The sequence below is a fragment of the Carlito syrichta genome, unplaced genomic scaffold (genome assembly GCF_000164805.1).
Source record: "Carlito syrichta isolate Samal-C Ts95f unplaced genomic scaffold, Tarsius_syrichta-2.0.1 Scaffold304493, whole genome shotgun sequence".
In the NCBI taxonomy this organism is placed as follows: Eukaryota; Metazoa; Chordata; class Mammalia; order Primates; family Tarsiidae; genus Carlito; species Carlito syrichta.
Window position 1 is genome coordinate 113377 of NW_007248589.1, and position 21846 is coordinate 135222.

The window sequence follows — 21846 nt, forward strand, 5'->3', positions numbered from 1 at the left end:
GGCTGACAGAGTGAGACTCCAACTCAAAAAAAAAAAAAAAAAAAGAAATACTGAATCTCTGATCAATGAATAAAACAACGTATTTAATTTCTCTCATCAAAGTTTTATAGTTTCCAGTATAGGTCTTGTAAATATATCTCTAAGTATTTCTTTCTTTCTTTTTCTTTGAGTCAAGGTATTACTTTGTCACCCAGGCTGGTGTGCAGTGGCACAATCATAGTTCACCGCAGTCATGACCTCCTGGGCTCAGGAAATTCTTCTGCCTCAGCCCCTCGAGTAGCTGGGACTACAGGCATGTGCCACTATGCCCGGTTAATTTTATTTTTGTAGAGATGAGGTTTCTCTATGCTACCTAGGTTGGTCTCAAATACCTAGGCTCAAGCAATCCTCTCATCTTGGCCTCCCAAAGTGCTGGAATTACAGGTGTGAGTCACCATGCCCAGCCTAGTATTTCATTTTTGAGGCTATTATAAACAATATTATTTTAAAACTTTTAATTTCCAGTGGTTCATTGCTAATAGATGGAGCTATAACTGATTTCTACATACTGAACTTATATTCTGCAATCTTGCTAAATTTTCACTGATAGTTCTATAGCAGCATTTTTGTAGATTCCTTAAGTTTTTCCACAGGGTGATCATGCTTGTCTGAAATAGATAGGTTTCTTCTTTTTCAGTCTGCATACCTTTTATTTCTTTTTCTTCCCTTACTGCACTGGCTAGAGCCTCTAGTAAAATGTAGAAGTGGTGAGAGTTGGCATTTTCCTTGTTCTCAATCATGCAGTCTTTTACCACTGAGTATGATATGATCTGTTGGTTTTATGTAGATTCCCTTTATTGGGTTGATGAAGTTTTCTTCAACTCCTAGTTGCAGAAAGTTTTTATCATTAAAGGATACTTAATTTTTTCAAAATTTTTTTTCTGCATATACTGAGATGATCACCTAGGTTTTGTTTTAGTCTGTTAATATGGTAAATTACATTGATGAATTTCCAAATAGGAAGCCATCCTTGTACACCTGAGATAAAACTTACATGGTTAAGATGTATTATCCTTTTTTAATATATTGTTAAATTTGATCTAACATTTTATTAAGAATTTTTGCATCTATGTTCATGAGAGATAATAGTCTGCAGTTTCTTTGTTTTTATCCAGTTTTGATATTGGATAATGTTGGCCTTGTACAATGCTTCAAGGAGAAGTCCCTCCTGTACACCTTCTGGAAGACTTTAGATAAGATTGGTATTGTTTCCTTATATGCTTGATATAATTCACCAGTGAAGACTCTGGGACTGGAGTTTTCTCTGTGGGAAAGTTGTAATCCCAGCATTTTGGGAGGTGGAGGCAAGAGGACTGCCTGAGCCCAGGGGTTCAACACCAGCCTGAAAACATGGTGAGACCTTGTCTCTACAAGAAATCAAAAAATTAGCCTGGTGTGGTGGTGCATGCCTGTGGTTCCAGCTACTGGGAAGGGAGAGTTAGAAGGATTGCCTGAGCCCAGTGGGTTGAGGCTGTGATGGCTGTGAGCGTGCCACTGCACTCCAGCCTAGGTAACAGAAGTGAGATTCCTACACAAAAATAAATAAATAAAATAAATAAAGTTAATATAAGCCTATTTTACTTATCTGTTTTTTCTTGTGTGCTCTTTGGTAGTTTTGAAATTTAAGAAATTTGTCTATTTCATCAAAGTTGTCAAATTTATTGGCATAAAGTTTTTCATCATAGTCTCTTAGTATCTTTTAATGCTTAGGACGTGTAGCGTTATTCTCTCTCTCATATTAAGTTCCCTTTCCCTGCTCTGTAGTCTGGAAACTCTCTTCAAGCAGTAAGATGAAGCAATCATAGGGCTCACCTCGCTTTCTTCCCTTCTTTCAGGGATCACTGTCCTGTGCTGTCTGTTGTCCAATGTGGGAAAACCACAACTTCATATATTTTGTCACATCTTTTAGTGGTTTCAAGTGAGAAGGTAAATATGGTCCCTGTTATTTCATCATGAAATGGAAGCTTTACTTTTTATTATGGAAAACTTCAAACAAATACTAAAGCAGAAAGAACAATATAATAAACTTTCACAGACCAATCACCCAAGCTTCAACAATTCTCAACTCGTTAACAATAGTTTCATCTATACTCTCTCCTTACGTGGTCCCTGCTCTGGATTATTTTGAGGCAATCCCAGGTGGCCTACCACTTCCTTCATAAATATTACAGCAATATATCTCTACAAAATAAAGACCTAAACAACTTCAAAAAAATGATTGCTATCAATTTTAAAAATATTTTCAATAAATTATAGCAATACCAAGTACTGAGTCAGTATTCAATGGTCCCCATTTTTCTAACATTTTTTAGAATTGCTTTGTTCAAATCAGAATCAAAATAAGTTCTATACATTTTATTTGGTCAACATGTTTCTTAAGTCCCTTTTAATTTATAGGCTTCCCTCTTCTACTTTTCCTTGACATTTATTTTAAAAACTTCACTGTCCACTAAAACAGACACTAGTCACATGTGACCTTTTATAAAGCACTTAAAATGTGGCTAGTATGAATGATAAACTGAATTTCAAATCTGAATTTAAACTTATTTAAAATTAAAAAGTGATGCTCACTCCAGTTATTGAAAAAATTGAGCAACTTGAGTGTGTGAACCTACTTTTTTAACTATTGGCTTTGTAAAATCGAAATACAGATCAAGTATTTCTGATAAAAATTTAGCATTTGATTTGTATCTTATGTGTAAAATATTTTGGAGATTAGAATAAAAAGTATATAAAGTAGCTCATAAATAGTTTTTCAATATTGATTTCAAGTTAAAATGATAATATTTTAGATATATTTAATTAAATGTTATTATAATTACTTTCACTATTTCTTTTTATTTTTAAAAATTTGACCACTATGAAGTTTTTAATTACACATATCGCTTGCATTATATTTCTAATAGCAGTGCTGAGATAAATTACCTGTTCTACAGAAAGTTCTTTACATTCTAGATTTTGCAGACTGTATTCCTGAAATATATGACTTGCTTTCCTGTATTTGCTATAAACTGGTAGTTTTAGAGCACTGATTCTCATCAATGGGCAATCTTGCTCCTCAGGGTACATTTGACAATGTCTGGAGGCATTTTTGGTTAATGCAACTGAGGGGTGTTACTGGCATCTAGCAGGTAGAGACTATCTAGCAGGATGCGGCTAAATAGTCTATAAATGCACAGAAAACAACTACCCACAAAAACAATTATCCACTCCAAAATGTCAATAATGCTGAGGTTGAGAAACTCTGTTCTAAACATTTGAACTGAAATTTGACTTTTTTCCACAAGATTATCCCATAGACAGTAGTGTGTCTTTTCATCAGGACACACATAACTATCTGGCTGTCTTTTGTGATATTAGCAGCTAATGTGATACACTAAGTCATCAGTACCTGCAAAGTGGTGATCCTATAATTACTTCTTTAATGAATAGCTAAATTACTTCTGTCAAGAGAAACTTCCTCTTATCATTTATTTTAAAAAACAGTTCACACAGGAAGGGCAGGATAAATGCAAAATTCTCTTGTTGCCTAGGCTGGTCTCGAACTCCTGGACTCAAGCAATTCTCCCACTTCAGCTTCCAAAAGTGCTGGGAGGTGTAAGCCACTGTGCCTGGCCCAGGAGAGTTTTAAATCTAATATAAACATTTCTTTCCCTGGACATGAAATCAGTCATTTCTCCAATGGGCCATTATCGTAGAAAATAGTATTTGGATGCCATAATTTAGGTCTTTTCAGTAGACAGAGCTAGAAAATGTTTTGTTTAAAGGGAAAATACATTATGGGTTCATACTGATATTTATAATTCAAATTTAAAATGTTAAGGTTTTTATTACTTATCTTTTTTGTTTTACAACTGATCTCTTTTATGCTAAAAACCTAATCATATTAATGTAATTACTTATTTGACTTATCTTATATTTTCAGAATAACATTGCAACTACTATTATTAGCACTATGATTACTGAAAACAGTAATCATTTGAAGATTTTCTGAGAATTCTTTTTGCCTTTAGAATTAAATTACTGTGCTTTTAAGTCACCTGGAATAATTTTTCTCTGTGAGGCTATACTGCTAACTCAAAATAAAGTTAGACACATTTGTTTCACTTTGCTTTTGCTAAGTTTATCTTTTAAAAAAAATTCAATTGTGTTTTGTTGGCAGATGGTTCCAAAGTAGAAAAAAATAAATCTGTTTAGATGTATGTAGCTTTTAACCTTGTTCAAGACCAGCCTGGGCACCATGGTGAGACCTTGTCTCTACAATAAATAAAAAAATTAGCCAGGTGTGGAAGCACACGCCTGTAGTTCCAGCTACTTGGAAGGCTGAGGTGGAAGGATCGTTGGAGCCCAGCAGGTTGATGCTGGGGTGGCTGTGAGCGTGCCACTGCACTCCAGACTGGGTGACAGAATGAGACTCCAACTCAAAAAAAAAAAATCTAGTTTATCATTGTAATTTTTAAATAAGCAAATATATAGACACAGCAATCATTTCCCCTTCCCCTTTCTTAGAAAGAGGTAACATACTACCCTCACTTTTCTTTCCTATCTTTTCTTCACTTAGTATTATATATTAACATCATTCCATGCACAGCAGGAGAGATAAGAGGTATTCAGGAGAGATATCTGCCTGGTATGCCTTTGGTCACTCATTTTTTAAAACAGCTTTCATGAGGTATAATTTGTATACCTTCTACATTTTCATCACCTCCCAAAAGACCCCTTGTATCCATTTATTCTAAAACCTTTCTGAATCTTTCTTTTAGATGTACCTCTCATATTCTACAGTGTTGGAATCTACTTTTAAAATCTTTTCAAAATAGATGAATTATATCCATTTACATTTAATAATATGATTGATGTTTGGCCTCAGTTCTGCCACTGTTTTATGTCGTCTTTATTTTTATGTCTCATATATTTGTAAATTTGAAAAAATCTAATCTTTAGCTATGTACTATTTCATTGCCCTTTTCACTCTCTTGTCTTTGTACATCTTTTTGGCATTTAGAAAGGCTTCTATTTTTATTCTAAAGGTTATCTTTATGCAAATACTTATATAATATTCTTATATCTTTAACAGCTTCTTGGGGGGTATTATCTAATGGATCCCACTATAAATAATATTGAAATTCTCCCTCATTTTCTTCTGTCAAAGCATCTAATCTGAAGTAATATTCTTTTGTTTCCTGATAATACTTATAGGACAACCGGTAAATATATTCTATTTTACTTATATTGTTTCCCTCTTCCATTTTCAGAGAGCTGTGCTTTAGCTATACTGTCAGACTTACAACCATATAATACATACTTAACTATCACCGTTAACCACCATGTAACTCTAGTTCTACTCAGTAGCAGTTTCAGTTAGTTTGACAGTTCATAGGGCTAGATCACCTCAGCACTACTCAACCTTTCTGGAGTCTATAAAGTTGCCTCCCAGTTTCAGCTGCTCTCAAATTGATCTGAAAGTCAACAATTAATGGGGCTGCCTCCCTTTAGAGATGGGTACCTGTTGGCAACTTGATTTTTTGGTTCCCTGAGCCTTCCCTTGCTGATACTACGCCAGTTTTGATGCTGCTGATTTACCTCACCCATTTGTATTTTGGAGTTCAAAGGTATTGTATAATAAAATTGACCTGGTTTTGTTGCTGGTTCCTTGAAAGTCCTTGGAATTGAGTGGTAAGACAGACATCATTATTCAAGAACCCCTTGGATCACTCCTGAGTTCATGCTAAGGTAGAAAATGGCAGAAAGACCAACTGGCATTGATTAGAGGGTTGGGTCTTTGAGTCACAGGATATCAGCCCAAGGTTCCAAACTCCAGGGAAGGGGGCTGAAGATTGAGTCCATCAACATGGTCAATGACTCAATCAACTAAGCCTATATAATGAAACCCCAATAAGAACCCTGAACGTTCCCCTCCTAGACGTTCCCCTACGTGTCTCTTCATTTGGCTAATTCTGATGTCTATTTGCAATTGTTATGCATTGTGATGTATATAGTGTTTTCCTGAATTCTGAGTTGTTTTACCAATTTTTGAACCTGAGGGGGTTATAAGTACCCCTGAATTTGTAGTCAGCTGATCAGAAGTGAAGGTAGCTGGAGACCCCTGAACTTGCAGATTGTGTCTGAAGTAAGGATGGTCTTCTTGGGAACTGTGTCCTAAGCTGTATAGTTTGACACTGACTTTGGATGCCAGTAGGGATGGATATCTTGAAACTTAGTTTTGTTGAATATGCTGTCCATAGATTTGTTGTTGTTATATTATCCTAACTGCTCTTCTATCTCTGGGAAAGGATTTTGGAGAGTCAAAAACTATGCCATCTTGTTGCCAGTCCTTCTTTGAGTATTAAATCAAAGTGGTGTATCACATTTCTTCCCTTTCACATGCTATTTCTGTATTTATCATTTCACAGTTATTAACAAAAGATTAAAACACCAAAGTTATACAGCCACTCTTGAGTATTTCGAGTATTACTTCCTCAACAGCATGATGCATTAAATTTGTAAATTAAATTGCATGTAACAACAAATGACACACTGCGAGTGATGATACATGAATATATTTTCAAACTGTTCTGAGGTTGGAACCCCAAAATAAAAAGTAAAAGTAAAAATCTTACTTCTGTGGTACGTAGTTGCGAAGATGCAGCCATAAGATCTGACTGTAATTTGTTCTTCTCGGAGATCGCTGTAGTATTTTGAAGAATTAAATCCACTTTTTGTATATGCAAAGAAGTACAAATCTAGGGGAAAAAAACCCTAAGAGTTTAGTTTTTATGTTACCTATGTTTTAGAACTAAGAAAAATAGTAGTGTATTTATAAAACAAAACTATAAATCATGAAAATTTTCTAGTTAGACACCTCTCTCAAATAGTTCTTATTTACAAAGAAAATGCCAAGCAACTGAGTAAGCTGAAACTCATGATAAAAATCTCTTGCTCATATAAGTAAAATGTCAAAAACCTTAATCAAAATTTTCCCTCCAATAAGGACTTCTAAAGAGTTTACTATTTTGTCTTATGTACCTGCTATATTGAAAAATGACTAAAATTAAGAAAATACCATACCTTTATGAAGTTTGTTAATTCAGTAACAAGTTTTGCTTTTTGAACATTGATTTCTTTGACTTTGGTATTTGCTTTACGCTCTTCCTCTTCAAGGTTGCAGGTATCCTGTTCCATCAGCTTTAAACTGTATGACACACATAATAACGTAGAAATCAGCGTTAAGCACAAGGAATGAGTCAAATCCTTAGATCTCCTTACAGTTTTCTGAGATATATTTAGTGAAGTTTTCCAGATATACAAGGAGGACCAAAAAAATAAATAAATAAACCCAGAATTATCCTTTGGAGGGTGGGTCCCTTAGAGACAGGCTTCTCCCGCTTAGTAAGTATTCTAGGAACCCACTGGCATCAGTTTACCAGCTAGTGTTGTTGTGAGAGGCTGTGTCTGGCTTCAATGAATTTTTTTTGGAGATTCTTTCAACACATTTGCCCATTTCATGATGAGTGATTTATGAGTGCATCAGCCCATACTGCAGTGAGTCTTCAGTTTTTGACCCCAGATGGCATGATCCTGTGCCCCATTCTCCACACTTACCCAATCTCGCCCCAAGCAAAAATTTTTTGTTCCCCTCGATGAAAAAAGTATTCAAAGGGAAACGTTTTATCGACATGAAAGTGAAATGAAAAATGGCAGAAGCACGAAAAGGTATCAAAATTGAAGTCCAAAAGCTGTTTTGAGCAGTGGAAAAAGTGTCCTGGTAGATGTACTGCATCAAATGGAGAGTACTTTGAAGGTGACAAGTTTAAACATGTAATAAATAAACTTTTCTAAGTAAATAAACTTTAGGGGTTTTCTGGGTCCCCCTCAGTATAGACTGCTAGTTCCTAGATTAAACAATCACTTTAGGCAGTCAGTTAGAATAAAAAAGTATTTGTTAAGATATATTATGTGCCCAACATAGTCTGGGTAAAGCTACTGTCAATGGGGTAGCATCTGTAGTTAGAAAGGTTGCTCTGAATTTTCTTTTTGCCACTCAATAATGAGCAATGTAACTCTGAACAAGCTACTCTTCTGAGCTTCAGTTTCCTTATCTGTAAGTTGCAGATAATAATAGTACCTCCCCCAGGGTGTGTTGGAGAAGATTAAAAATGGTAATACATGTAACACACTAGTCCATATATGATCAATTAACAGAAGTTTTTACAGTCCCTTCCCTTAAGGAGTTTAAATGGGAGAGTTAACAGGTAAAAAACAGAATGAAAAGACAAAACAACAATATTAAAAATTAATACTAAGCTCTATTTTAAAGATGAAGAAATTAAGACCCAGAGAAGTTAGTCGCCTATGATTACAAATAAATGATAAGATGTGTTTAACACCAAAATTCATGTTCTTTCCATTACAACATGCTGCTTCCAGGGAAAAATCACAAAGGATGGAAGCCACAATAAACAAGAATGAGTAAGTTCAGTGGATGTCTTAGAGAATGCCTGAAAGGTACAAGGAAGAGTATGTTGGGAAGGGAGGGAGGGGGATAAGTTGGGGAGGGTGGAGTGAAACAAGATTTTGAATAATCATAAAGGCTAGTCTAAAGAAGAGCAGTGTTTATTACATGTAGTAACAGTAGGAAGGCACAATGGCTATGCTTAATGGGGTAGGAATGTGTAAAGAAGACACATTTTTCAACAGTCTTCTGAATGAACTGAATGAAAAGGTGACTAGTCAGGGAGAGACCACTAACCAGATCACCACTGCAGCAGTCTAAAGTGAATAAAGGCCGGAAATAGCAAGCTGGCAACAGATACAAAGTGATCTTACTATAAAAATCAACATCACTTTAAGAGGATAAAGTTTAGTTTTAGACAATGGGTTCAATACAGCAGTCACACAGTAGAGGCAGAGTTTTATAGATGACTGAAGATAGAAATTAAGTAAAGGGTTAAAGGTGAAAAAAAGATTTAAAGTAAAAAAAAAAATTATAGAAAGCCAGACTAAGTAGATATATTTTGCTTTAAGCAACAAAGGTACATTATTAATTTTTAAAATAAAAGTTAATGGGCAATTGTTTGCTTAAGAAAAGGTTAACAAATAACAAATTTTCCTAATGTATTTCAATTATGATTCCATTTATGAATGTGTTTAGGAATACATAATATATTAGGTAAAGGTAGACTTATGCCTTACTCAAAGCAATAAACTGTTACTTATTATTAAAGATTGATTATGTCACTAATCTTTATGTCTTTATTTATAGGTAAGAAGTTAGAAGAAAAAAAAGTATCATGGGAGGATATGGAAAAACTTCAAAATTGGAAGCCATGTTCCTTTTTCTTAAACTTGATATCCTAACAGCGTTTTTGTTTTTTTGTTTTGAGTCGGAATCTCACTTTGTTGCCCAGTCTGGAGTGCAGTGGCATTCTGCTCATGGCCACCACAGTCTCGACTTGCTGGGCTCAGGTGATCCTCCCACCTCACCCTTTCAAGTAGCTGGAACTACAGGCACACGCCACCATGCCCAGCTGATTTTTTAATTTATTGTAGAGATGAAGTCTCGTCAAGTTGCCCAGGCTGGTCTCAAATTCCTGGACTCAGGCAATCCTCTTGCCTTGGCCTCCCAAAGTGCTGGAATTACAGGTATGAGTTACCACACCCGGCTCCTAACAGTTTTTATCCTACCTTATTTTCAAAATAAAAGTCATATTTAATTTAGAGAATAGCTGCATGGCTTTCACAGTAAGCCAGTGGTTTTCCTTTTAGAAAAGACTTTTGACAATATTTACATTTTGCATAAAATTCTGTGGAATATTCAGCTATTCAGGTCAGGCAGACATAATCCTAATTGTAAAAAGGGAGACCGCAACTGAATGAGATAAACCCTCAAATGCCCAATCTATTCTGTGAAAATCAGCATAACTTCCTCTTTTTCTATTATTTCTTCCAGAACTGGTGAGAAAACAGCTTAGTTAGATCATTTTTCTGCTTATACTTTCTCTTCTCCTCTCATACCACTCCAAACTCAATGGAGATATTGTTTTGAATATTAATCTAGGGCAATGGTTCTCAAAGTATGGCCCATAGACCCCTGGGGACACCTGAAACCATTTCAGGGAGTTAGAAAATAAAAACTATTTTCATGGTAATAATAAGACATCATTTGTCTTTCACACCATTTTAACATTTCCAATGATGATGTAAAAGCAAAAGGTGAGTAAAAATGCTAGTGCTTTAGAGCAAATCAAGGTAGTATAGCACCAAAGCGTACTTGTAGTCATTAGATTCTCCACCATCATGTACTTGAAATTTTTAAAAATGCCAAATCCATTTAAGAATGTCCTTGATACCTGAGCCCGCAGGTTTGAGACCCGCCTGGGCAAACTGGCGAGACCTCATCTATACAATAAAATCAAAAAATTAGCCGGGTGTGGTAGTGCGTGTCTGTAGTTCCAGCTACTTGGAAGGCTGAGGCGGAAGGATTGCCAGAGCCCAGCAGGTCGAGGCTGCAGTGGCCGGGAGCATGCTACTGCACTCCAGTCTGGGCAGAGTGAGACTCCAACTCAAAAAAAAAAAAAACAAAAAAAAAGAATGTCCTTGATATATACCTAACCTTGAACTGTACCCATATCTTTAAAATAAGAATTAAAAAAAGAATGCCCTTGATGAAACAATAAAAATAATATATTTTACTCAATCTCAAAATCTTGAGTATGTCTTTTTAATATTCTATGTGGTGAAACAGGAAGTACATAGTATAACAATCCATCAATATCTGTAGGGGATTGGTTCTAGGACACCCGAGGATACCAAAATCCACAGATGCTCAAGTTCCTTATATAAAATAGTGTAGTATTTACATATAACCTACACACATTCTCCTGTATACTTTTAATCCTCTCTAGATTATTTATGATTTATTATACAATGTAAATGCTATATAAATATTGTTATACTCATTTAAGGAATAATGACAAGGAAAAAATGTGTATATGTTCAGTACACATGCAACCATAAATTTTTTTCAATAATATTTTCAATCTTCAGTTGGTGGACTCCATAGATGTAGAACCCACAGAAAATAGGATTGACTATACTTATGAAATACTTGTGCTGTGTAGAAAAGTACAATCACCGTCTCATGGAAAAACATTTGTGTGACTCTTTACATTTGAAGTTGGCCCAGACATTTTTCCATGGAATTCCATTTTTACTTGAAAAAGAATGACAAACTATTATTATTTAGACCTGGCCATTTGGTCATTTTTCTTCTTCCAAAAAGGAATGAAGTAAGCCTGTCATTTTTACAAAAAAACAATAACCGACAGTATTTGCTTCCAATAATACAATTCAAGCTTTAAAGTGATAATTTGAATTTTGGGAAATTTGCATTCTTCAATGAACATTATAGCTTCTCAATTCTTAAAGGCTTTTCTGATAGAATACAGTGATCAATGTGATCTTTTAAAAAAATATTATATAATGTGTCAATATACGAAAGATCTATGTGACTTGGTGAACCAATATTTTTTCAAATGCATGATGGGTAAATCATTCATGGGTAAAAGATTCATGTAAAGGCAATGGATTTTAATGTAACAGAGAGCACAAGTTCACTGACATGATTTCAGATTCCACAGTGCAATGAAACCTTAGCAAACTTAACTTTGACAAGTTGTGATGTAGTATTAAAGAATATTCACAATTAGCTTAAGGACCTACTAAAATATTCCTTCCTTTTCCAACTACATTATCTATTGAAGTAGGATTTTCTTCATTATGTTTCAACCCAAACATCTCACAACAAACCGAATATAGAAGCAGATATGAAAAAAAAGACTTCAATTAACAGATTTGCAAAAACATAAAATAATACCTCTCTTCTTACAAATGTATTTTGTTTGGAAAATAGCTATTTTTAATAGATTTTTAAGTTAACATATGATAGGTGTGCTATTTTTTAAAACAAATCAATAAATATTTTTAACATTTTCAGTTTTAATTTCTAACATGGTAAATATCAATAAATGTAATCCATATAAAGAGAACTTCGTCAGGGTCCTCATTGATTAAGCATGAAGAGGGGTCCAAACACTGGAACGGCTAATCAGGGAACAGAAACACTTAAGATTCATCCCCCTTTGCCCCGTGGACTAAAACTGTGTTTTGAAAGTAAGGTGCAAATTTTAGAGATACATTACTACAAAGGATGTTTGTGGGACTTGTGTGTTGTCAATACATAGTATAATTGTTAGTCTTCCATACAGTGTTTTGTGTTGTTCCCTTCCCCTGAATAGGCCAAAATATACCTTCCTAGTTTGGAACTAATTTTTTGTTCCAGTTGTCTTTTCTTAGTTTTTCTTTCAAGAAGCTCCTTCTTCTTTTGTCTGAGTTCATTGTCTTTGTGTTCTAGGTGTCTGCTTGTCTCACGTAAGGCAACCAACCCCGATTCCACTGCTTGCAATTTTCTATTAATTTCCTATGGAATATTTAAAAATGATTAACATATTTTAAAAACAGCTTCAGTGAATGTATTAGAAATCCAATTAATATTCTTTTCTAAAATTCAAATCAAATTAACCAACCTTTAGCTGTTCTTCTAAATGTCTTCTTTGCTCTAGATCCACAGTGACTGTGAGAAACTGGGCTACTTTTAGAGATGTGTTACTAGAAATAATTTTGTTTGAATACAAGGAAGTTTTTACCACATACTTCTCTTCTGCTGTATAAATTTGTTTTAATCGGGTTTCTTGTATTACCTACAATGTAAAACAAGTATCAGTGCACATCTAATATTAATTACAGTGTTTTAAAGAATTAAAGAATTAAAAATACAGACCAATTGAATTTTGAAAAATCAAAATATACTAAATATACTTTTTTTACAAAGATCCCCAACAACATTTCAAAAAAGGTGGTTGATAACATTTTAGGTTACTATTTTGGAAAACAATACTAAGAAAGAGAATTAAGAGAAAATTAAAGCAACTAGCAAAGTCAGCTATATTTCTTCTTCACTACACAATCTCTTCCAAGTAAGTACACTTTTGGAGTCTGTAATATAAAAAAGAAGAGACACCAGGAGCCAGATGTCTAGTATACTGAACTATGTGAACTCAGGTAAGTCATTTTACTCTCCCCTCCCCCCCCCAGCCACACTTTATATTTAGTTCTGGCATATTTGGGAGAATACTTAATTTAAACAATTTTCACAGATTTCACAAACTTTAAAAAAAAGTTTGTATTTTTTGAGATCTTTTCTCAAAACGTATACACGAATTTCACAAATTAAAATGCATTCTAAATACCATTAACACTATTAGGTCTATCTCTGTATGTTTATAAAGTATAAGTTGTTGTAATGCAGTTTTTTCCCTTTAAAGGTTCATAACCAATACTACTGTGGCTTGTTTGCCTCCAGAAATTTATAGTCTAAGTAAAGAGATAAGATATAAGCATACTCAATAGAATATACACTGATAACCTAAATCCTAAATAATTTGAGTAAAGGGATAGACTGGATGAAGTTAGCCTACCCTATCCAAGTTTCCTAAAAACAAGTTTTAAACTGGATTTGAACTGACAGAAATAGTGAGAGAAGGGCATTTACAGCAAAAAGGACATCTCAACCTAAGGAAGTCAGCAGATAATGTAGCCAAAAGGGAAAGTCTAAGAATTAATGAGAGAACAGGTCCATAAATAGGTATTATCACTATTAGAGAAACTGAAATGTTAAGTCTTGCTAATAAAGTCAAACACACAAAAAGAATATATTTTTATTCTAAGGAAGAAATATAGCCATCATTGTCATTATCTAGACATTAAACAGAAAGACTGAGGATATAGAGGTAGTAAATTTCCATAAAGATTTGTATCATCTGAAAGATAGTGAAGACAATGTCAGGGGCTTCCCCAGGTGCTTGAAGTACTTTCTGACTTTGCTATTATATACACATGCCTGAACAGTATAGCATCATGGTTTAAAATATTTACATATAACATAGCACTTAGTTGGGCATTGAGACAATAAGGTATACTAAACATTCAGTATGTTCCAGGATTTTTAAAATACCATAGTAAATAAAACTAAAAACAATGAGATAATTTAAAAAACTGGAAGAAAAAACAGAGGAAGGAAAGAATTAATTCACTTTTAATATAAACGATATGATTCCAAATCTATCTCTCCAGTACAAGCAGTTGTGTTAAAGCTATCTAGGTGATTTAAACCTGGAACACTATTCAAAAAGTAAAAGAATTTTCCAAGTAAATTGTTCCTTTGTGATCCAAAGTGGAGTTATAAAATCCTTCATTAAACTTTCTACTGCCTTTCTGTAAAGAGTTCTTACTACCCTTACTTTCAGAGATAGCCCTACTTGCCTCTAAAGTTATATGTTTTAAACTTCTAATAGCAAGTGTACAAGCACTCCTAAGATAATGCATTGGGGGCTCATTATCAATCCATTTTGCAAAAACAAGTTACTTATAGTAAGTGGCCTTACTAGTTCTATTTTGTTTTTGCCTGTGATAAAAGCGTATGTGGTTTGGAGTCACAAAGATTGCTTGTAAGAAGAAAATTCCAATCAGCATTAACAGAATATAGGAACTAAGAGTTTTGTGGCTATATGTACAAGTCAAGTAAATGAGATCCCATGAGGGGTGGTCATTCATATATGAGACAATCTTAAGTAGAAGCTTAAAGAAGGGAAGGCTTAGCAAAACAGTCCTATACTGCGGCCTACCATTCTAAGTATACTTTATCTGAAACATAATCTAGAAAACAACAATCTAAATGACTAAACTAGTAACATAATGTTTGAACATAAGCATAAACAGTTCACCAAGCAAGGCAGAATTAGGTAGGAAAATCAGGTGTCACTTTTTTACAGGTTTTAACTTTATTCAGTTACCCTAAATGTATTAAGTATTTATTCTAGTTAAATGCGCACCACTCCTGTCATAAAGTATTAGTCAACAGTCGGCGTTTGATATCGTATCAAAAACAATAAATACAAAGATAATTTCTGCACGCTTAAAAATAACAACAATATGCTTATTTAAATTTCTGATACTTTTTGCCTGTCTTTAGCTAAGAAGTTTTAACAAAACTACACTTTTGGTAATGATTCAGCACTTTCTTACCCGTTCAATTCTTTCTCTTGTCCGTTCAGTTCCTACAGGAACTTCATGAATATTATACTGACAACAAAGGTAGCTCATTACAGGATCAGGTGCATCAAATAACTCTCGCAAATAGGAGAAAAATCCATATTGTCTAGAAGGAAAAGTACTAATTAGATTTTTCTTCTGAAAAAAATCATTGAAAAAGAGTTGACAAGTGGTCAATATACAATAAGTAAATATAAATTGTTTAAACAATGATAAAGTCTTTTTTTTTTACATTTAAAAATCACTTAATATTACTTTTTTACTTGCCAGAAAAATTTAAGCTTTTTATGAATAAAACTGTTCTTTTGTTTCTTCTACTGTTTTTATATTTAGAATGTCTGCTTATATCTAGAGTTAAGATATTTACTTATAATTGTTTTATAACTGCAATTTTTACATTTAGTCCTTCTGGAAATTATTTTTGCATTATGAAGCAATAATTTATCATTTCATTTTCCCAATAAAAAACTATTTTAGTATCTTTTATTAAATAGTCTAATATTTTTCCTCTGATATGAAACATCACATGCATTGTACACTAACTGTATCTTGGTCTCTTCCTAGGTCTACATTTTTCCTTATTTTACTTTATGTGTGAGTTGGAGTCTCATTCTGTCGCCCTGGCTAGTGTGCAGTGGCACAGTCACAGTCATCCCAGCATCAACCTGCTGGGCTCCAGCGATCCTTCCGTCTCAGCCTTCCAAGTAACTGAGCTACAAAAGCGCACTACCACGCCTGGCCAATTTTTGATTTATTGTAGAGACAAGGTCTCGCCAAGTGGCCCAGCTGGTCTCAAACCCACAGGCTCAGGCAATCCTCTTGCCTCGGCCTCCCGAAGTGCTGGGATTACAGGCTGAGCCACCGAGTCCAGCCATTTTTTCCTTATTTTAGATGTAAGAAGAGATTCCAAAAGAAAATAATACAATCTATAACAAATATACTTGTGTAACAGAGATAATTAAAATGTTTAATTATTCAATATTCAAATGAGTCATAATAATATTTTGAAAACTTACTTCAGTTCATTCAAAGATCTTGAAGGTGCTTTGTATGCATATGAATTATTGGGAGCAATAACAGCATTCACTCTTAATTTTTTATGGTCACGAACCTGAATATAGAAAATAGAAAACATTGCTTTAATTACTATGTCATATCAATTTAAATGATTTTTTTTGAGTTGGGGGTCTCACTCTGTCGCCTGGGCTGAAGTGCAGTGGCACAATTATCGCTCACTGCCACCTCGACCTCCTGGGCTCAGGTAATCCTTCTACCTCAGCCTCCTTAGCAGCTGCAATGCCACCACGCCTGGTTAATTTTTGATTTTTTGTAGAGATGAGGTCTCACTATGTTGCCCAAGCTGGTCTCAAACTTGTGGACTCAAGCAATCCTTTGGTCTCGGCCTCCCAACGCGCTGAAATTACAGGCATAAGCCACCATGCCTGGCCTTTGAAATTATTTTTAAAGTTACCATATTCCTACTGGCCATTCATTGGATGGATCAGAATTTGAATACTGGATATTTGAAGTTACTTAGAAAAAAATGTTTTTATTGTAATAATGATACTCTAGTTATGTGTTTTTACAAAAAAAAAAAAGAATCCATTTCTTTTAGATACATGCTAAAATATTTTCAGATGAGACAGGATATCTGAGATATGCTTCAAAATCATACAGAAGGGAGATTGTTATGCTTCCATTACTGGCAGATTATCTTGTATTGGACTACTTTTTCTACAAACAATTATTATAAACTCTGGTCAAATTTGTAAAAGCAATTACTTTTAAGCACTGGAAATAGACGAAAGACAGTTAGAAGCTAGAAGGGAGCTGATATTTGAAAATTGAAATAGCACTACGTCAGATTTATGTGTTTATGTGGTTTGAAGGGCATTCCCCAAACTGGAACATTGGTAGTGAGAGTGAAATTCAGGTAGAAAGTTACAATCTTTCTGACTGGAGGAATCAAGCACAGGATGGTGACAGGAGCGATTAGAATGGCTATAAAATGAGAGGTAGATTCTTGGAAGGATGGTAGTGAAAAATGAGAAGTTTCAAAATCTGTATATAACGCCAGGCGTGGTGGCTCAAGCCTGTAATCCCAGCATTTTGGGAGGCTGAGGCGAGAGGATTGCCTGAGCTCAGGGGTTTGAGACTAGCCTGGGTAACTCAATGAGACCTGTCTCTACAATAAATAAAAAAACTAGCCAGGCATGGTAGCGCATACCTGTAGTTCCAGCTACTTGGAAGCCTGAGGCAGAAGGATCGCCTGAGCCCAGCAGGCGGAGGCTGCAGTGGCTGTGAGCGTGCCACTGCACACCAGGCTGGGCAACAGAGTGAGACTTCAACTCAAAAAAAAAAAAATTAAAAAACCAGAAAAATCTGCATATAAACTCCCATTGAAATCCTTGTCTGTAACAAGTAGAAGGCAAAAAACAAACAAAAAAACTCCCCCAAAAACTGAACGGAGATTTCAGTTGCTATCCATTGCTTGGGAGACAGAGCTTGGATTTTGAGTCCAGGTAAGTTAACTGCTTTCTCGTCTCTTTATAAGAAGGTAACTTAATGCAATCTCTGCAATGTACTATCCACAATTCCAATATACAATAAAAAACTCCTAGACATAAAAAGAATAAAATGTCACTATAGTCAAAATAAAAAGCAGTCAAGAGAAACTGACTTGACAAGGACCTAGGTGCTCGAATTAGCAGATTAACTTTAAAGCAGCTGTTATATGTATGTTCAAGAAAATTATGGTCATAATGAAAGAACAAATGGAGAACTATGGCAGGCAAAAAGAAAGAATAAAAGAGAATTAAATAGAAATTCTAGAACTGAAATCTGTGGTATATGAAATGAAAAATTCACTGATGAGCTTAATGGTGAAAGACTCTGAAAAAGATAATATTATGAAAAGCTTCATGCAAACAACATGAACAACTTAAAGCAACTGAAAAAATTCCTTAAAAATGCAATTTGCCAAATATGAAAGATGAAAGGAAAAACTGGAATAGCTTTTATGCTTATTAGAAAAATTAAATTTGCTATAAAAATTCCTATAAAGAAAATTATATCAAAATGTTTTCACTGATAAATTCCATGAAACAGTTAAGGAAGTAATACCAAAACTCTGCAGAAAACTAAGGAACACTTCTCCAGTCACTTTATGATACCAGCATAACTCTGATACCAAAACCTGACCAAAAAAAAAAAAAAATCACAAAAAAGTCTATAAACCAATATCCTCATGAATATACACGAAAAAATCTTTTACAAAACGCTGATAAACAGGAACCAGCAATATATGAACAGGATATATGACCAATTTTCTTTATTCCAGGAATGCCAGATTGATATAACAATAAAAAAAACCAGTCTAAATTATCACAATAATAAAGTACAAAAGTCATATGATCACATCAGTAGTTACAGAAAAACATCTGACAAAATTCACCAGTCATTTATGATAAAAATTTTCAGCAAAGAGACTAGAAGGGGACTTTTTTAACTTGATAAAGGGCATCTATGCAAAATCTACAGCAAACATCATACTTGAGCACAATAAAGAAATAAAAGATTACAAAGAAAAAAGTAAAATGATATATTAGCAAAATAAAAAATTTTCTATTATACACAGAAAGTTCTATGGAATCTACAAAGTTATAAGAAGACCTCATTTTATTATGCTTTACTTTGAGTTCTTCACAAATATTACTTTGTGTTTTTTTTTAAAAAACAACTGAAGATTTGTTGCAATCCTAAGTTGAAAAAGTCCATCAGTACCATTTTTCTAACACCATACTCACTTTGAGTCTCTGCATCACATTTTGTTAATTCTCCCAATATTTCAAACTTTTTCACTATTATTATATTTGCTATGGGGATCTGTGATGCCTGATGTTACTATTGTAATTGGTTTGGGGCACCACATGACACACCCATAAGGACATAAACTTAATTGATAAATGTTGTATATGTACTGACTGCACCACTGCCCATCTGTTCGACCCACTTCTCTCTCTCCCCAGGTCTCCCAGTTCCCTGAGACACAACAATACTGATATCAGGCCGTTTAATAATCCTACAATGGCCTCTAGTGTCCAAGTGAAAAGAAGAGTCGCATGTTTCTCACTTTAAATTAAAAGCTAAAAACAATTAAGTTTAGTTAGGAAGGCATGTCAAAAGCCGAGACAGGCTGAAAGCAAGGCCTCTCACAACAGTTAGACAAGCTGTGAATGCAAAATAGAAGTTCTTGAAAAAAATGAGAAGTGCTACTCTGGTGAACACATGAAAGGTAAGAAAGTGAAACCGACTTAATGCTCAAATGGAGAAAGTTTTAGTATGGAAAGAAGATCAAATCAGTCACAACATTCCTTTAAGCCAAAGCCTAATCCAGTGTAAGTGCTAATTCTTTTCAATTATTTAACGCTTAAGAGAGGTGAAGGAGAAAATTCTGAAGCTAGAAGAGGTTGGTTATAAAGTTTAAAGCTATAAGTTAAAGAAAGAACACTATCTCTGTAATATATAAGTGCAAGATGAAGCAGTAAGTGCTGATGCAGAAACTGCAGCAAGTTATTCAGGACCTAGCTAAGATCATTGATGAAGATGGCTGTACTAGACAAAAGATTTTCAGTATAGGTGAAACAACCTTCTCTTGGAGGTAGATGCCTTCTAGGACTTTCATAACTAGGGAGGAGAAGTCAATGCCTGGTTTCAAAACTTCAAAGGACAGGCAGGCTCTCTTGTTCAGGGCTAACGCAGCTGCTGACTAAAAGTTGAATAGATGCTCATTAACCATTCCAAAAATCCTAGGGCCCTTAGTAATGCTGCTAAACCTATTCTGCTTGTGCTCTATAAATTGAACAACAAAGCCTGGATGACAACAAATCTGTTTACAGAATGGTTTGTTGAATATTTTAAGCACACTGTTGAGACCTACTGCTCAGAAAATAGGAAGGTTTTCAAAATATTACTTCTCATTGACAATCCACCCACCTGGTCACTTAAGAGCTCTAATAAAGATGTACAAATAGATTAAAGTTGCTTTCATGCCGGCTAACACAATATCCATCCCGAATGCTGCCCATGGATCAAGAAGTAATCTCAACTTTCAAGTCTTGTCGTTTAAGCAACAACATTTTGTAAGGCTATCGCTTCCACACATAAGTGGTTCTTCTGATGGCTCTGCAAATTGTAAATCTGTAAATTGAAAACCTTGTAAAAAAGATCCACCATTCTAGATGCCATGAAGAATATTTGTGACTCATGAGAGGAGGTCAAGATATTAACATTAACAGAAATTTGGAAGAAATTGATTCCAACCACCATGGATGACTTTGAAGTTGACTTCAAAGGAGGAAGTCATGACAGATATGGCAGAAATTGGAAGAGAATGACTATTAGAAGTGGAGGCTAAAAGATGAGACTGAATTGCTGCAATTACATGATAAAACTTGAGAGAATGAGGAGTTGTTTCTTATAAAAGAGCAAAGAAATGGAATCTACTCCTAGTGAAGATGATGAAAACACCGTTGAAATGACATCAAAGGATTAGAATATTACATAAACTCAGCTGATAAAACAGTGGCAGCATTTGAGAGAACTGACTCCAATTTTGAAAACAGTTCCACTGTGGGTAAAATCCTATCACATAGCATCACATGCTACAGAGAAATCTTTTGTGAAAAGAAGAGTTAATCAATGTGGCAAACTCCATTGTTGTCTTTTTGTTGTTGTTGTTCATTTGTTTGTTTTATAAAGAAAAGCAATTTATTCCATTTTAAGCACTTACATAGTTAATCATGGAGAGTAACAGGCCTGCTAGTGAAACAGGTCACCCAAAATGGAGATGGCATCAAACTAGTGGTCAAAGACTAGCTCCTAAAAAAAAAGCAACTCTTATCAAGGATTAATTTAATCTTAAAAACAAAAAGTTATTGATTCAGTCTTCTCAACTTGACAGTCTACCTGTGGTATAACTGTCAGGTAAAAACATACATCTTTACAACTTGGTAGTCCCAAGTTAAAAAAACATAACCATTTCAGAGAAAGGAAAGAAGCAATATGAAAACAGCTTAAGAAGTACACTGATGAGCAAAAATATATGGGGAAAGAGGAAAATGTAGTATTGACTTACTGAAGAAACCAAGAGAAACTGGTCTACATATGGAAATGTGTATTCTAGAAAGTCAGGTGTCAAGATTTTAGAGTAGGAATCTATATGACTTGAATCTCCCCTATTTCCTGAATAAAAATGACATCTTGCAGTATTTATTTATACTTCACAGCTCAGAGACCTACCTCATTTGGCTCTATTCCTTACTCACTCTAGCCTTTACTTAAATGAGTCTAAAAAACATGGGGATACAACATAAGAAGAAAAATAATCCACAAAATATTTCCCTTTCTGTAGCTACTGTAGACCTGGTTTGTTACTATAAAATTCCTGAAGAAAATTTAAATGTAAGTCTGTGGCAATGCTGAATCAAGCCCCCTGGTTAATATATAGAAAATACCCATTGTTGGATTAATAGCATTGTTGGTGTTACCTATATGATAGGATAGATGAACAAACTCTGTGTCTCAAAACCAGTGTTAAATCAACCTCAGGGTAGAGAGGGAAAAAAAGGGAGTCTAGAA

The 21846-nt window shown here is 34.5% G+C and overlaps 1 protein-coding gene across 2 annotated transcripts in view; it reads right to left on the reverse strand.

The window, feature by feature from the left end:
* SMC5 (structural maintenance of chromosomes 5) overlaps positions 1 to 21846 on the reverse strand; it is a 123578-nt gene that overhangs the window by 27234 nt on the left and 74498 nt on the right. For both annotated transcript variants that reach the window (XM_021713358.1, XM_008060049.2), the window contains exons 12-17: positions 16224 to 16318; positions 15181 to 15313; positions 12624 to 12797; positions 12348 to 12517; positions 7108 to 7231; positions 6660 to 6782 (exon numbers count right to left, since the gene is read on the reverse strand). In XM_021713358.1, the coding sequence (XP_021569033.1) occupies positions 6660 to 6782; positions 7108 to 7231; positions 12348 to 12517; positions 12624 to 12797; positions 15181 to 15313; positions 16224 to 16318 (819 nt within the window). The remainder of the gene's footprint in view (positions 1 to 6659; positions 6783 to 7107; positions 7232 to 12347; positions 12518 to 12623; positions 12798 to 15180; positions 15314 to 16223; positions 16319 to 21846) is intronic.